The sequence below is a fragment of the Ornithorhynchus anatinus genome, chromosome 16 (genome assembly GCF_004115215.2).
Source record: "Ornithorhynchus anatinus isolate Pmale09 chromosome 16, mOrnAna1.pri.v4, whole genome shotgun sequence".
Lineage (NCBI taxonomy): Eukaryota > Metazoa > Chordata > Mammalia > Monotremata > Ornithorhynchidae > Ornithorhynchus > Ornithorhynchus anatinus.
This window is the reverse complement of record NC_041743.1, coordinates 42,303,791-42,319,459: the sequence shown is the minus strand read 5'-3', so window position 1 is coordinate 42,319,459 and position 15,669 is coordinate 42,303,791. Positions and strand designations below refer to the sequence as shown.

The 15,669-nt window shown below is 56.7% G+C and overlaps 1 protein-coding gene across 1 annotated transcript in view; it reads right to left on the bottom strand.

The window, feature by feature from the left end:
- MACF1 (microtubule actin crosslinking factor 1) overlaps positions 1 to 15,669 on the bottom strand; it is a 291,335-nt gene that overhangs the window by 27,714 nt on the left and 247,952 nt on the right. The window contains 17 exon segments of the mRNA XM_029080290.1: positions 113 to 268; positions 395 to 568; positions 689 to 790; positions 1,422 to 1,523; positions 1,624 to 1,746; positions 1,846 to 2,072; positions 3,324 to 3,555; positions 5,103 to 5,111; positions 5,796 to 5,999; positions 6,696 to 6,914; positions 7,391 to 7,498; positions 8,473 to 8,592; positions 9,521 to 9,727; positions 10,994 to 11,235; positions 11,778 to 11,862; positions 13,476 to 13,802; positions 14,206 to 14,365. Of these exon segments, the coding sequence (XP_028936123.1) occupies positions 113 to 268; positions 395 to 568; positions 689 to 790; positions 1,422 to 1,523; positions 1,624 to 1,746; positions 1,846 to 2,072; positions 3,324 to 3,555; positions 5,103 to 5,111; positions 5,796 to 5,999; positions 6,696 to 6,914; positions 7,391 to 7,498; positions 8,473 to 8,592; positions 9,521 to 9,727; positions 10,994 to 11,235; positions 11,778 to 11,862; positions 13,476 to 13,802; positions 14,206 to 14,365 (2,797 nt within the window).

Sequence of the window (15,669 nt, the reverse complement as noted above, 5' to 3'; positions counted from 1 at the left end):
TCTCACTCCCGTCTCGGCGACCCGGGCCGGCCCGCGCTTCCTGGGGGAACCCCGGCCGCCGGGCCGAAGCTGCTCGGGGGGCCGGTGGGGCTTCCGGCATGGGACGACTTACATGGTGCTTCGCTAGCTCCACTTCTATGACCTTGGGGTCCCCGTTGATGGGTCTCTGGGCGTCTAACAGCTCTTCGGTATGTGTCAGCCAGCCCATCAGCTCCTCCAAGGCGTGTTGGAACTGACCGAGGGCCAGCAGGGCCCCTTCCAGCTTGTGCTGACCAAGGGAAAGCGGAGGACCCCCCGTTAGGAGGGGGAAACCCAGAGAGAGGGTTAGGGGATGGGGGCCTACTGTCCGGACCCGGCCTCTCCCTCTGGAGCGTCCTGCCTTCTCCCCCGTTACCTGTCTTCCCGTGATCTTCTCCCCCAGGTTCTCCCACAGGTGTTTGAGCTCCGTCAGGGGCTCGCGGATGATGTCCCGGTCCGTCTCATCGGTGGCTTTCTTCAACATGAGCTCGCCCTGGTGGTTCAGCTTCTCCATCTCGATCTGTTGCTGGTACACTTCCGTCTTAAACTCCTGCCGGGAACAAAAGTCGGCAGCCGTGAGACCGAGGTACTGGCTCCCGGCTGAACCTCCGTCGGCCGAGAGCCCCCCGTCCCCGTCCCCAAGCCGGGACTCTTCCCTACCCGGGCTTACCTTCATTTCATTCAGCTGCTCTTTGACAGTGTTGAGGTCCGTGCCAACAGGCGGCATGTTGCAGAGTTTGATCACAGTGTTGTCCAGCCAGTCGAACATGGACTGAAAAAAAGACCCCACGGCAGTTAGGAATGTCAGTGTCCAGCGTCTGCACCAGGCGAAAGGGCAGGAGGATGAGGGGACGGGGGGATGGAGGGATGGGAGGAGGAGCTGGATCTGTAGCCAGGCCAAGCAAGCCCAAAGGAGGCAGCAAACCCAAGCACAACGTGAATGGAATGGGAGGTTCCGTGCCGGGGAGGCTTAACTCAGACCATTATCTTGGGAGGCAAGAATCCGAATGAGAGTCGGGGTCCCGAGGCATAAGCCCCCGGTGCTCACTTCCTGAGGGTGCCGGAGGCTGGGGGGATGGCGGGGGGGGGTCATTCTCATCTGCAAGACTGCTCCCGCACCCGCCTCGGCCACTGGCCCCGCAAGCTGGCGAGTTTCCTGGACCAGAGACATCAATCTCTGTCAACCTCTGCAGAGGGGCAGGGGAAACTAAAATGGCAGGTGGTTGTGTGACGAGGACTCCTTCAATCGCCCTAGTCTGAGATGGGTGCAAAAACCCAACTGCCTGACCAGATGTCTTTATCCAGCGTCTTCCCTGGACTGGAAAAAAAACCACTGACTTTTCCCACAGAAGCGATCCAGAACCGAGAGGTCCCGGGTAAGGCCGGCCCACTTTGCGTCTTACCTGCAGGGCATCTTGGTACTGCACGGCAGCCTGCATGGCCTCCTCCAGTCGCTCCAGCCTCTCCTTCCACATCTTGCTTAGATTCTCCCACGCATTATTCATCTGCAAGACGCCATTTCCTCAGTCCTTTCGCCCACGACGGCACAGGCCTTTTCCCCCAAGGTTTCTGCCACTCCCCGGCACCCCGACCCGGCCCCGATACCTCGTCGATGCTTTTTTTCACTTCCGGCTTTTCTGTTTCACCGCAGGCAAAAATGAGATCCGCTCCCAGGATGCGGATGAACTCGAGTTCCTCGTGCAGGCCGTCCGTTTCCTCTTTGATTGTCTGCACGGGACGGACGTGCTCGTCAGATCTCGCTCGTAGCCAACCGACCCAGGTGACGCTCAGATACGACCGACCCCGTCCCCCCCCCGCAGGCCTCACCTCGGCAGCCTCCACCTGCTGCTTGATGATTGACGGGTCGATGCCGGGGCTCTCCAGGTCGTGGACGATGTCCTGGGTGTCCCGGATGGTGGCCAGGAGGGCGGCCATGTCGAACCAGAACTTCTCGGCCAGCTCCAGAACGTCCAGGAATTTCATTTCGCGTTCTTCGGCCCGAGCTTTGATGTCCTCCCAGAAAAAGACCATCTGGTCCAACTTATCCTGGATTTCTGAGAGGGGGAGGAGGAGAGCGAGGACTCGTGGGTTAGGTGGCCACCTCGCCGACTGACCACCGTTCGACCCTAATTACGTCCATTAGCCGAGCCCACCAGAACAGCAAGCAGCTATGGCTATCGAAAATGGGCCTCAAGAAGCGGTGTGGCCTAGTGGAAAGAGCCCGGGCCCGCGAGTCGGAGCACCTGGGTTCTAATCCCTGCTCAACCACTTGCTTGCTGTGAGACCTTGGGCATGTCACTTAAATTCTCTGGGCCTCAGTTTCCTCAACTGTACCGTAAGCATTCGATACCCATTCTCCCTCCTACTTAGACCATGAGTCCCCTGAGGGACAGGGACTGTGTCCAACCTGATTAACTTCTCTCTACCCCAGTGTTTAGAACAGGGCTTGACGCATACTGAGCACTTTAGAAAAAGAAGGAAGAACCTACTTTAATGGTATTTGTTAAGCGCTTACTATGTTGCGATCACGGTACTAAGCTCTGGGGTAGATTCAAGTTGATCGGGTTAGACGCAGCCCACATCCCAAAGCAGCGAGCCCGGGCTCGGTAGTCAGAGGACATGGGTTCTAATCCCGGCCCCGCCACTCGCCTGCTGTGTGACCCGGGGCAAGCCACTCTGTGCCACAGTTACCTCATCTGTAAAATGGGGATTAAGACTGTGAGCCCCACCTGGGACAACCTGGTTACCTTCTATCTATCCCAGTGCTTAGAAGAGTGCTTGGCACAAAGCAAGCGCTTAGCAAAAACCATCATCGTTATTATTATTATCTTTTGTGGAGTTCACGGTCTTAATCCTCATTTGAAGGATGAGGTAATTCAGGCCTAGAGAAGTGAAGTGACTTGGCCAAGGTCCCAGAGCAGACAAGTGAAAGACCATCACTTTCCTGTCCATCTGCCCCTCTAGACCATAAAGTTTTTATGGGCAGGGAACTTGTCTGCTAATTCTGTTGTATTTGTACTCTCCCAAGCGCTTAGTACAATGCTCTGCACACAAGCTCCTTGAGGGCAGGGAGAGTGTCTACCAATTTTATTGTATCAAACCCTCCCGGGCGGTTAGGACAGTGCTCTGCACAAGGTAAGCGCTCAATAAATACCACTGATTGCCTGACTAGACCGCAAGCTCCTCGAGGGCAGGTCTCGTGTCTACCAACTCACTTGTATCGAACCCTCCCAGGCGGTTAGTACAGTACTCGGCACACGATAATGCCAACTATTGGCTGATCGATAAATCGATCGGAAGAGCACCTTTGGCGGCCAGATCCTTGTCGGGTCCCTGCGAGCGCCCGATCAGCTCCTCGCCGCGGCGCTTCAGGGCCCCGAAGGACGGCTGCAGCTTCTCCAACTCCACGGTGGCGTTCTTATTGTCACCGATGCACTCCCGGATCTTCTCCACTTCGGCTGGGATGAGCGGGGGCACCCGCAGGCGGGAGGAGAGGTTCTCCAGGGTCTCCAACATGGGCTCGATCTTGTCGTGGAACTGAAGGGGGAGGGTCCGTGAGCCTCTGAGCCCCTTACCGCTGCCCCCACCTCCCCGGCCGCCTGACCCAGACTCCCCCGGGACAACCTGCGCACTTGAAAAACCCAAGGGGCAGGGTGAGGAACTGGACTGAGCAGAGGCTTGGCCGGCGCGGGGTGGGCCCTGATCGGTCGGTCCAGCCGGGCTCCGGTCTCGGGCCACAGGCTGTCCACCCCGGCCATCAACCCCCAGACCGCAGTTTATGTGAGCTCTAGACTGTAAGCTCGTTGTGGGCGGGGAATGTGTCTCATATAGTTCTCCCCCGAGGGCTTACTACAATGCTCTGAACACAGTAAGCGCTCAATAAATACGACCGACTGATTGATTACATTTCTTTAAAAACTCCTCTGAGCTCTGGCCTCGACCTCTGTCCCCTTGGATTTTTCGAAAGGAATCCCAGGCATTTTAGCACTCTTTTGGCGAGGGCTAGGAATCTGGTCTCCTTTTCCTACCCTGACACAACGGGACCACGGGATGGGGATGAGTTCAGGGCCAGCGGGTACGCGCTGGGGGGCGACAGGGGTCGGCCACAACCAGACTTGTACAGGTGAGACGCACGGCGCTGGCCGTGCGGGCTGAGGAGGGACTCTCAGGAGGGAGAGCCGGGGGTGGAAGGACTCACGTCTCAACGCGGGCAGAGGGACCTGAGCACGGGCAGAGGGGAAGTGGTGGGGGCTGGGGAGTCGGAACACTCCAACATATGGGAAGGAGGCCGGAGGGGCCGCCTGAGCTATTTAGAACAGTGCTCAGTGCTTAGAACAGTGTTTGGCACCTAGTAAGCACTTAACAAATACTATCATTATTATTATTATTACTTTCTCGGGGAGGTGTCCGCCCGCTTGCCCACACCCTCTCTCCCAAACCGCCGTGGTTTTCATGTATTTGGGAGAGAGAGAAAGGACTGATTTTAAAGAAACAAACTGCACCCTGACCGCGGACAGAGCACGGGCCTGGGAGTCAGGAGGACCTGAGTTCTAATCCCGGCTCCGCCACTTGTCTGCTGTGTGACTTGGGTAAGTCACAGGTTTTCTGTGCTTCGGTTACCTCAACTTTAAAATGGGGATGAAGACCGTGAGCTCCACGTGGAACAGGGACTGTGTCCAAACTGATCAGCCTATATCTATCCCAGCGCTTAGAACAGTGCTTGACACATATTAAGCGCTTAACAAATACTACCATTATTAATATTATTATTATTATTATTATTAAAAGTATGTTCTGGCTCCAGAATCCTGTGAGTAAGGAGAATCCCACTTAGCTCCCTGCCCCGCCTCAACCCTGAAACCGTCCGTTCGAAAATGAGGTTTCTGGAGCGCCGGGCCCCAGCTGTCTCCGAGACCACCATCCTTCTTTACTAACGACGACTTTTCATTACAGCCCATCTCCCCCCGGACATTACTGTCCCAGAAAGAGAGAGCTGACGGTGAAGGTGGGCCGGGGGCGGGGAAGCCACCGCCCACCCCGAGGAGGGAGGATGGAAATGACTGGCTCATGGGTGACAGCCTTACCTCTGCGATCTGCGATGGGGGGCGCAGTCAACACAACAATGAAATGTGACGATGTGGGGAAGACAGGAACGGGCAGCAATACACACAGTGACACATTCCACAATGTGAGTGAGAGATGGGGCGGGAGGTGAGGGGGAAAAACTTGAGTTAGTACGAGAACCAACCAAGAGAAATGACCAAACGGGAGAATAAAATACCCAGACGGGACGAGATATATATATATATGTATATATATACACCACTCACAATAAAAATATTAGTTCCAACATATGGGGTTGCATGCTCCACTTGAAACTGCGGGAAGTGTTTGTGGGGGTCTTCCCAGGCCTTTGGGTTCCCCCTCCCTCCCCCTCGCCCTCTCTGGCTGTGTCCTTCCGGGTCCTTCGTCCGCCCAGTTTCTGTGTGACCTGTGCTTTCCAAGCTTGGGACTTGGGAGTGGCTGGGGTCTCCCGGGGGGCCCAGAGGCTCCCCTACAAGTCTGCTCTGGGATCCCCCGTCCTGCCCTCTTCTCCCCCCATGTGGGGCAGCTGCCGCCCACCCGGCCCTCTTCCAAGGGACCCGCAGGGACGGCCACCCTCCGTCCGCCAAAAGCGAATAGCGCGGGGCCGACCGCTCTGTCTCTGCCTCCCGGACGCATCCGCCCGGGAGCACCGGCTGCTGGAAAGGCCAAGCCCCGAAGAGGGAGGGACGTACCTGGGCCGACTGGGAAACCGCCTCGTCCAGGGCCAGGGCCCTCAGGCGCACCTCCTCTTTGATTCGGGCGTACACGGCTTCGGCCGCCCGGTACCGCTCTTGCACCATTTCCCCTTCCTCGGGGTTCAGCTCCTTCAGCTGGGGACCGATCTTGAGAAGCTTATCGATGTGAGGCTTGTGCTCGGCGATCGACTCCCTCAGTTGCTGGACAGGGGAAAGGAATTAGTGGACCAGCCCTACGACAACGACCTGTCGCTTAACGGACGGTACCAGCCACCATACGGCCGGCCTTCGGTTCGCCCGGGGCCAGGGCGCTGACCGGGGACGGTGGTAACCTAGTGCTTCTGGGAACTGCTGCACGAAGACCCCTAGACTCCACCCAATTAGAGGACAAGCACCTAGTACAGTGCTCTGCAAACAGTAGGGGCTCAATAAATACTACTGATGGATAGAAGGGACAGGAGAGGGAAGGGAAGAGGTGGATGGGGAATGGGAGGAGGGGGCCAGACACCAGGCTGGGGGCTTTTCCTGGATGAAGCAGCATGGCCTAGTGGATGGGCCTGGCAGTGTGCTTTTTTTATTACTGTACTATATTCTCCCAAACACTCAGTTTAGTGCTCTAAACACAATAGGCGCTCGATAAATATGACCGACTGAAGGACCTGGCGTCTAATTCCAGCTCTGCTGCTGGTCTGCTGTGTGACCTTAGACAAGTCATTTAACTTCTCCGCACCACAGTTCCCTCATCTGTAAAATGGGGATTAATACTGTGAGCCCCATGTCAGACCTGATTAGTCTGGATCTACCCCAACGCTTAGTACAATGCCCGGCACATAAGTACTTAACAAATGCCATAAAAAAGCAAAAAAAAAAAAAACAGGGTCGTGTGGCTCTCCTTACCCTCATGTCCTCCTGCTGCTGTTTGAGTTGCTCGTGATCGATAGCCGGAGGAGGCAGTTGGGCGATGAGGGTCTGCGTTTCCTGGATCCAGGGGTCGAGCTCCTCGTGGGTCTCCCAGAACTGGTTGACCAGGACCTGAGCCCGCTCCAGCCGGGCGTAGCGCTCCGAGTTCAGCTGGCTGACCGCCTCGTACTGCTGCACCAGCGACTCTGTTTTCTCCTGCGGCCGAGAGAGGGAGCGGACAGTCGGACACTCGCCCCGGGGCCCGGAGCCGGGGAGCCATGGCCGGCTACGGCGGGACTCAAAGGGCCGAAACGTGCAGGCTCGAGCTCGGCCTCTCCCCGGTCTTGGGATCCACGCGTCCGTTTGGGTACTCTAGACCGTAAGCTGGTTAAGGGCAGGGATCGTGTCTGCCAATTCTGTTGTACTGCATTCTCCCAAGCACTCAGTACAGTGTTCTGCACACAGTCAGCATGCAATAAATTCCACCGATGGATGGATAGCGGTACTAGCATTTATTAAGCACTTACTCGGTGCAGAGTTCTGAATTAAGGACTTGACAGATACTGTACTCATTATTATTATTATTATTATTATTATTACTACCATGTCCTGGAGGATGCCTACTCCGAGACCTGCCGGCCCACGCCCCGGGCTCTCCCGGGAAGGCGGCGGACTCCAGAGCAGGGACCCACCTGTAACATCGCCTTCTGTTCCTCCCCACACGTCCCGAAGATTTCATCCCGCTGACTGAAAAGCTCGTCCATGGAATCTTTGTGGCGGATGATGTCGATAGAGAAAGCCTACAGAAAGGAGCGTTCGGTTCAGAGTTTGGCCAGGCTGACAGAGGCATCTCCTGCCGCCCAAATCCTCCACTCACCTCCCACCACACTCCTCTCCTTTCTGAACCCTCCCAGGTGGGAACATCCCCCACAGCTCCCCACCCCAAAGGCCTTCAGGAGTGGGCGATGAGGGTGCGCTACACTTCAGGGAAGCAGCGCGGCTTAGTGGACAGAGCCCGGGCCTGGGAGTCAGAAGGACCTGGGTTCTAATCCCAGCTGCGCCACGTCTCCTGTGTGACCTTGGGTAAATCATTTAACTTCTCTGGGCCTCAGTTACCTCATCTGTAAAATGAAGATTAAGACTGAGTTCCATGTGGGACTGGGATGGTGTCCAACCTGAATAACTTGTATCTACCCCAGTGCTTAAAACAGTGCTTGGCACAAAATAAACGCTTAACAAATACCATTATTATCATTGTTGTTATTATTCTGAGTAAATCAGATCCTCCAGTCCTGGAACAGCCCAGGTTGTCCTCTGTCCATGAGACGCCATGGCCTCGTGGTAAGAGGCGGAGCTGGGAGTCAGGGGATTCGGGTTCTAGTCTCACTCTACCACATCTGCTGTGTGACCTCGGGCAAGTCACTTAACCTGTCTGGGCCTTGGTTTCCTCATCTGTAAGATGAGGCTAATATACATGCTCTCCCTCCCTCTTAGTCTACGAACCCCACATTCGGCAGGAGCTGGGGTATGATCTGATGATCTGCCCACCCCAGCTCTTAGCACGGTGTTTGGCTCAGAGTAAGAACTTACTAAAGCCCGCCGTCAATCCTCCCAAGCGCTCCGGCCAGTGGATTCGTGCCTCGCTAGTCCGCCCGCCAATCGGCTCCCAGGTCACCGGCTGGCTCCCCTACTGCCGTGAGCTACGACGGGGCGGGGCGGGGAGGGCTGGGGCGTCTGGGCCCGGAGCCCGAGAGCGCTCGCGGCCCGCACGTACCTTCTGGACCTGCAGCTGGGCCGTGGTCTGATCCTGTTCCAGGCGGATTGGGCCGAGGGCCGCCAGTTTCCGCTTGGTCTCCGCCACCCAGGCCAGCTCGGCGTCGGCAGCTTGCTCGTACTAGTTGGGAGGCCGGAGGGTTCCGGCGGGGCGGGAGGGGGAAGACGAGAAGGCTGTGTTAGTCGGGGCTAGATCTGCCACCCCTGCGTGCTTGCCCGCCATGCCCACGAGAGCCCAGGGGCACGCTATCTTGTAACCGACAAGTCCTCCTGGGGGGGGACCCCAGTCGGCGGGGATTCAGAGTGAGGGGGACGTGGACTCCTCCCCGCCAGACCGTAAGCTAGAGAAGCAGTGTGGTCTACCGGATAGAGCCCGGGCTTGGGAGTCAGAAGGACCTGGGTTCTAATTCCGGCTCTACCACTCGTCTGCTGGGTGACCTTGCGCAAGTCACTTAAAGTCTCTGTGCCTCAGTTACCTCATCTGTAAAATGGGGATCAAGACTCTGCACCTTATGTGGCACAGGGACTGTGTCCGACCCGATTATCTTGTATCTTCCCCAGTGCTTAGAACAGTGCCTGGCACTTCACCTCTCTGAGCTTCAGTTCCCTCATCTGGAAAATGGGGCTCGAGGCTGTGTCCAACTCGATTTGCTTGTACAGTGCCTGCCACGCAGTAAGCACTTAACAAATACCATTATTTTCTTTTCTACTCTAATTAATAGTATGAGATTCTCCTCAGCAGTAATCACAGAAGGGGGTGTGTGGGCGCACGTGTTTCTGACCTGCATGGGAAGAGACCTCGGCTGCTTCTCTCTGACCCTGCGTCTCACCAAAGGGTAGCCCGGCCTGTCCCACGTGGTCCAGCTCCCTCCCAGTGCTTTCCACCAAAGCCCGGCTCAGGCCCCGCCCAGCCCGAAAGGTCACTGGTTGCGCGGGTGACGATGACGGCCAGAGCTTCAGCTCACGCTGGTCCGAGGGTGAGCCGTGAAGCTCTCGCAGCTCTGGCCTGCCCCTGTAGCCCCCGCACGGGAGCCCGGCACCGACCTTACCTGCTGGGACCGCTGGATGGCCGCGTCGATTTCATCCACCCTCTGGCTAATGGTGTCGCTGACCGCTTTGTACTGCTCGTTGGCCTCCGAGACCAGCTTATCCAGGCCCTCCCGGGCTCGCCACGGCACCAGTTCCAGGAGGGCCCGGCTCACCTCGTTGACCGTGTCCAATACCAGCCGGTGCTCCATTACTTCCTTCTTCAGTTCCTGGTGGGGGACGGGAAGGGAGGGAGACAGAGACAGAGAGACAGACAGAGAGACAGAGAGAGAAAGAATGTGTTTCCAGGTCAGAAAGTGCTAAATAAAACCAAATTAACACTTCCACGGGGGAGGTGGGGGTGTTTTCTCTGTTCCAGATCCTGGCAGTGTTCTAACCTCTTTCCTCCTGTAAGATTAGCAGTGACTTACCAACCTCGTTTTTTTTTCTTTTTGACAGTCAGCTGTTATTCAGTTGAAACCCTGGCACAAGGTTCCAGGCCAGAGAGAGAGGTCCAAGAAGGGATGGGGCTGGCGGACAGGTCAGAGGGGGCTCCGTGACAGGGTTCCCAACCCCCCGGGACAACCCGTAAAGGCTCGTCCACGGGGAGGGACCCCCGGCCCTCTGGCGATCTGTGAAGAGGCTCCTCTCCACCCATGCAAACCCCTGAAAGCTGGGGTCCCCCAAGATTCCAGGCTGTGGGGTGGGGTGCTGGCTCCCCGCTGCCCTCGCCCCGTTCCGATACGAGTGATGTCACTGACATCTCGCAGTATCGTGCAAAAACACTCCAGTTTGATCCAATCCACCTCTTCCCTCTACCTCAGTCTACATTACTGCACCTCTGACTCGTCTCCCCTGTTAGACCAGGAGCCCTTGGATGGGAGAGACCGGCTTATTTTCCAGTGCCTAGATCCGGGCCTCGTGCCCCAGAAGTGCTCCAAAGGGCTCCTCGGGATGCTCTTTACTGCATGCTGTGTAAGTGCTTATGTGTCAGGCACCGTTCTGAGCACTGGGGTAGGTACAAGTTAATCAGGCTGGACACAGTCCCCGTCTAACAAGGGGCTCGCAATCTTAATAGGCTAGAGAACAGGTACTGAATCCCCATTTTGCAGCTGAGGAAACTGAGGCCCAGAGAAAGTACAGTGACTTGTCCAAGGTCACAGAGTAAGCAATTGCCAGAGCTGGGAATAGAACCCAAGTCTTCTGATTCCCAGGGCCTGGCTTTTTCCACCAGGCCACACTACTTCCCTTAATCTTTCAGAAACCTCCCCAAGCCTCGCTCACACGACTTCACCCAACCTCCTGACCCCGGCAGGTGGAAGAGGGGCCGAGATGAACTCCGTTGGGCCCAATGTATCCCCACCTCCAGAGGGGGCGGCAGAACCGGGACCAGAACCGGCCGCTCCCGCCCTCAACCGCAGTCCATCGGGATGGATTCTCCCGTCCAGACGGAGTGCGGCACGGGGTCCGGGGTTGGGGTCGGGGAGGCGCCTCACCTTCTGCCGCTGCTGGAACTGGGGTATCTGCTCCCCCGTGGGCGACTGCCCCCCGCTGGCCGCCAGCTCGTCCGCCACCGTGTTCATCCAGCCGGTCAGCTCCTCGTGGGTGGCTTGGAACTTGGTGGCCAGCTGCCGGGCCTGCTCTAAAGTCCGGAGAGCCTTGGAGCTGGTGGCCGTGATGTCCGCGTAGCGGGTCTTGATGCCGTCCAGCTTCTCCTGGATGAGCAGCACCTCTTCCCCTGGGAGAAGATGGTGAGTCCGTTAGTGCTCCGGTTTGCCGGGGCGGGAGGGGCGTAGCGTGGAGAAATGCACACCCGGGCAGCCGAGCCCCCCGAGGAAGAACCGCAACCTCCTCAGCCCCTACCTCCTCGTCAAGAGCCGACCCCAGCCTCTCCTTTGGCTGCCGCCCCCTTCCCACGGTCGGGGAGAGCCCATCCCTCTCCGGAAGGAAGTCAGTCCCCTTTCCGAGGTCCGCGAGTTCAGAGTGGAACGGCGCGGGAGGGAGGGATGCCGAAGCGACTCTGGGAATGACTGGGGTCAAGATCCCCGCCCGGGGCAAGAATGAGTATCCACCATCAACATCCACAACCAGATTCGTGGGAGACAACGGAGCCTCACAGTATCCCGAGAGGCTTCACAGGAAGTCGGGCCACGGGGTCAACAGGCCCCCGTCTCCTCCGGCGGCGGGGTGGGGGAAAATGGCTCCCGCCGGATGCGGGGGGGCCGCCGGGCGATTACTTTTCCACCCGGGGAGGTGAGAGGCTTTGCTCGCCCGGGATACCTGTGGTTTGCTTCAGAAGAGCTTGTCCATTCTTAATGGCCTGGTCTACATTCTTCTTCCGATTCACAATCTCCTCATTTAAAGCCTGAAAACAAGCAAGGAGAACTCACGTCACCCTTCCACGGAGGGCTCGGCTCAGGAGGGAGATGAATGTGGGTGGGGGGAAACCAGGCCTATGGGGAAAGAGTTCCCACCCTAGGTAAAGACCACCTAAACCAGCATAAAGTTGGCCGGGAAGAGATTTTTGGGTGCCTTTGGCTAATTTCCCTTGGTCACTCTAGGAATGAACGATCAGGAAGGCCTGTTGTAGCCACTACTGCTTGGTGGCTAATCTATGAAACAAAGGAACTCTGCCTTCCCCGAACTCCAACCTGCACTTTCTAAAGAGGAAGGCTGAACTGGAATTCAGCAAAAATGTCCTAGACTAGAATGGAAACTCCTCGGGGTGGGGAATATGATTTTGTGCTTCTTTGGCAATAATCTTAACTGTGTATTTGTACAGCACCTACTATGTGCCAAACATTGTGCTAAGTTCCGGGGTAGATGTGATACAATCAGACCAGCCATGGTCCCTGTCCTACAGGGGGCTCAGAGTCAAAGTGGGAGGGAGAACAGGTATCGGATCCCCATTTCACGGATTAGGAAACTGAGGTCCAGAGAAGTGAAGTGACTTGCCCAACATCACAGAGCAGGTGAGCGGTGGAGTCAGGATTAGAACCCGGGTGTTCTGGCACCCAGGTCCGTGGTCTCTCCAGTAGTCCACACGGCCTCCCAAGAACTTACTGACTGCAGGCACTCAGCGGATCGTTCGATGGTATCTATTGAGCGCTCACTGTATGCACAGCACTATACTAAGCACTTGGGAGACTATGAAACGAGAGAGTCGGTAGACACATCCCCTGCCCACGAGCTGCTTTACAGTCTAGAGGGGGACATGCCAGCGCTACGCCTGCTGTTATCCAGAGCTGGCTCAGGAGCCAGAAGGACCGGGAATCTAATCCCAGCTCTGCCAGAAGGACCTGGAATCTAATTCAGCTCTACTACATGCCTGCTGGGTGACCTTGGGCAAGTCGCCTAACTTCTCTGGGACTCAGTTAGCTCATCTGTACAATGAGGATTAAGACTGGGAGCCCCACGTGGGACAGAGACTGTGTCCAACCCCATTAACTTCTATCTACCCCAGCGCTTAGAACAGTGCTCGACAGACAGTAAGCGCTTAACAAATACCATCGTGATTATTATTAAGTACCATTACTATTATCATTGGTATTATCATTATTGACACCGAGAGGCAGTCAGGGTTTCACCCCCAGGCAGGAGACTGCCGACAAAGGATCCGGACCCGGCAGAAAGCCGATCCTGCCAGCTCCCCGGAGCCCAGATTGGCTCAGACCAAGGCTAGCCCAGCGACCCGAACAAAATCACCGCCGCCCGCACTGCCGCCCGCCCAATTCCACCCGGCATTCCCACCTTTAGGGGGGTGGACTGGTTGGCCGACCTGAATCCGACTCAACTCGGACCGTCTCCCCAGAGCGAGTCGGTCCGACCGCCAGACCCGCGGCAGACGAAGCTCGGCCTCGCTCTCGGAACCCCGGATGGCCGCGCCCACCCGCCGACCCCCTCGGCGCCCAGGAGAGGCCGGCCGGACCGGACCGATCCCCGCCCCGGGGAGAGGAGAGACCCAAACGGGAGCAATACCAGCTGGTCGGCGTGCTGCTTCTGCAGGACGTCCCGTTTGTAATCCTTAACCGACACCGAGCCCAGCTTGTCCTCAACCTCGGCCAGCCAGTTGAGCACCGCCACCTCTCCGTCCCCAAACAGCCGGGCGTCACAGAGCGCCTGCCCGAGGAGGGCCGCCCTGCGGCCGCACCGCTCCCGGACCTCCCGGTAGCGGGCCTGCAGCGCGTCCAGCCGCTCGGCCAGGGCGCCCCGTTCGGTCGGACCGGTCAGGGAGGAGAGCGAGCGGCCGACGCCGACCGCCAGCTGCACCCCCGCGGCCCGGCTCTCTACTTCGTCCTCTAAGGCCTGGAAATCCGGTCGGAGGGGAAGGGAAGGAGGGGGTGAAGGAAGACGGACAACAGAAACGAAAATGAATGAGAACAAAAGGCAAAAATGAAAACGTGCATGAATAATGAATAACTTAAATAACGAAACGGTAGTAGAAGAAATAAATAAATAAATAAAACAAATCACCACCCACGAGAGGGCATAAATCAAAGGCAACATTTAAGAACGATGAGATAACCTTTTGCTCTCTCCCTTCTCTTTCGTTCCAAGTACGCGAGAACTTTTCTGTCGTCTGAGGGGCAGGAAAGCCCCTGGGACCAACATCTCACCAAGCGGATCCTCTAAATCGTCCGGCAGCGTCCGGCCCTGCAGGCTGCTCTCGCTCCTAGCATTTCTGACGCTCGTCGAGGAACCTCCTTACCTTGTGGCGCACGATCTGTTGTTGGATTTTGGCCGTCTGGGTGCCGACGGGCTCTGAGTTGGCGAGTTTCTTCTCGGTGACGGACAGGAAGTCAGAAATGGGTTCGGTCGTCTCGTGGAATTCTTTGGCCAGGACCAGGATTTCTTCCAGTTGTCTCTGCCTGCGCACAGATGGAGAAACCTGCCGTGTCAGGGCTCCGGCAACCTCGCCGACGGCCCCGGGTTCTGTCGTTCGGAGGAACGCAGACGCAGGCCGGCAACATAGCTCCAGACGCCGGCTGGGCCGTTTGGATCGCGTGAGCCGGGAGTGCAGGCCCGATTAGACCTCTCCATGGATGCAAAAATAATAAATGACTACGGTATTCGTTAAGCGCTTCCTATGCGCCAGGCGCCGTACTAAGCGCTGGAGCGGATATAAACAAATTGTGTTGGATGGCCGCAGTCCCCATCCCACGTGGAGCTCGCAGTCTCAATCCTCATTTTACAGACGAGGTAACTGAGGCCCAGAGAAGTGAAATGACTTGTCCGAAGTCGCACAGCAGACAAGTGGTGGAGATGGGATTAGAACCCATAACCTTCTGCCTCCCACGCCCGCACCTATCCACTATGCCTTGCTGCTTCTCTCTCACGCATCCCTCATGCACGCACACATGGTCAGACCTCGGGAAAGGCCCCAGTCAACTCGGAAACAAAAACACCGGAACTGCCGCTCTCTCGGGTTTGTGACAGGGTTGTTCTCAAGACCAAAACGCAGCTCGCCTGCCCCTTAAATTGGATTCCCTCGGGTCAGAGAAAGAAACAAGAGGGGGAAGAAAACCAAACAAGAAGTTTGGCCGAAACAACACTTGATGATGACAGTTGTATTTGGTCAGCAGTTCCTTTACATTAGACACTATACTAAACGCTGGAGCAGACACAAGATGATCAAGTCGAACACAGTCCCTGCCCCACACGGGGCTTCCGGTCCAGGCCGGAGAGAGAACGGGAACTGATGTAAGCTTCTTGTGGGCAGGGAATGTGTTTCCAACTTTGTTGTACTGCCCGCTTCCTTGCGTTCTGCACAAAGTTAACGTTCAGTAAATACCACTGATTGATTGATGGCAGATGGATGAAAACCCTTCATCTCACATTCATCAGAAATCCCAATCCATTGAAAAGCAGTGTGGCCTAGTGGAAAGCGCGCAGGCTTGGGAGTCAGAGGTCGTGGGCTCTAATTCTGGCTCCACCACTTGTCTATGTGACCTTGGGCAAGTCACTTAACCTCTCAGTGCCTCAGGTTCCTCGTCTGTAAAATGGGGATTGAGACTGTGAGCCCCTCGTGGAACATGGACTGTGTCCAACCTGATTATCTTGTATCTATCCCAGAGCTCAGTACAGTGCCCGGCACATAGTAAGCGCTTAAATACCATTAAAAAAAAAATTTGGAAATGGCCAGATATGGCTGTGCAAAAAGACTGAACCGAAA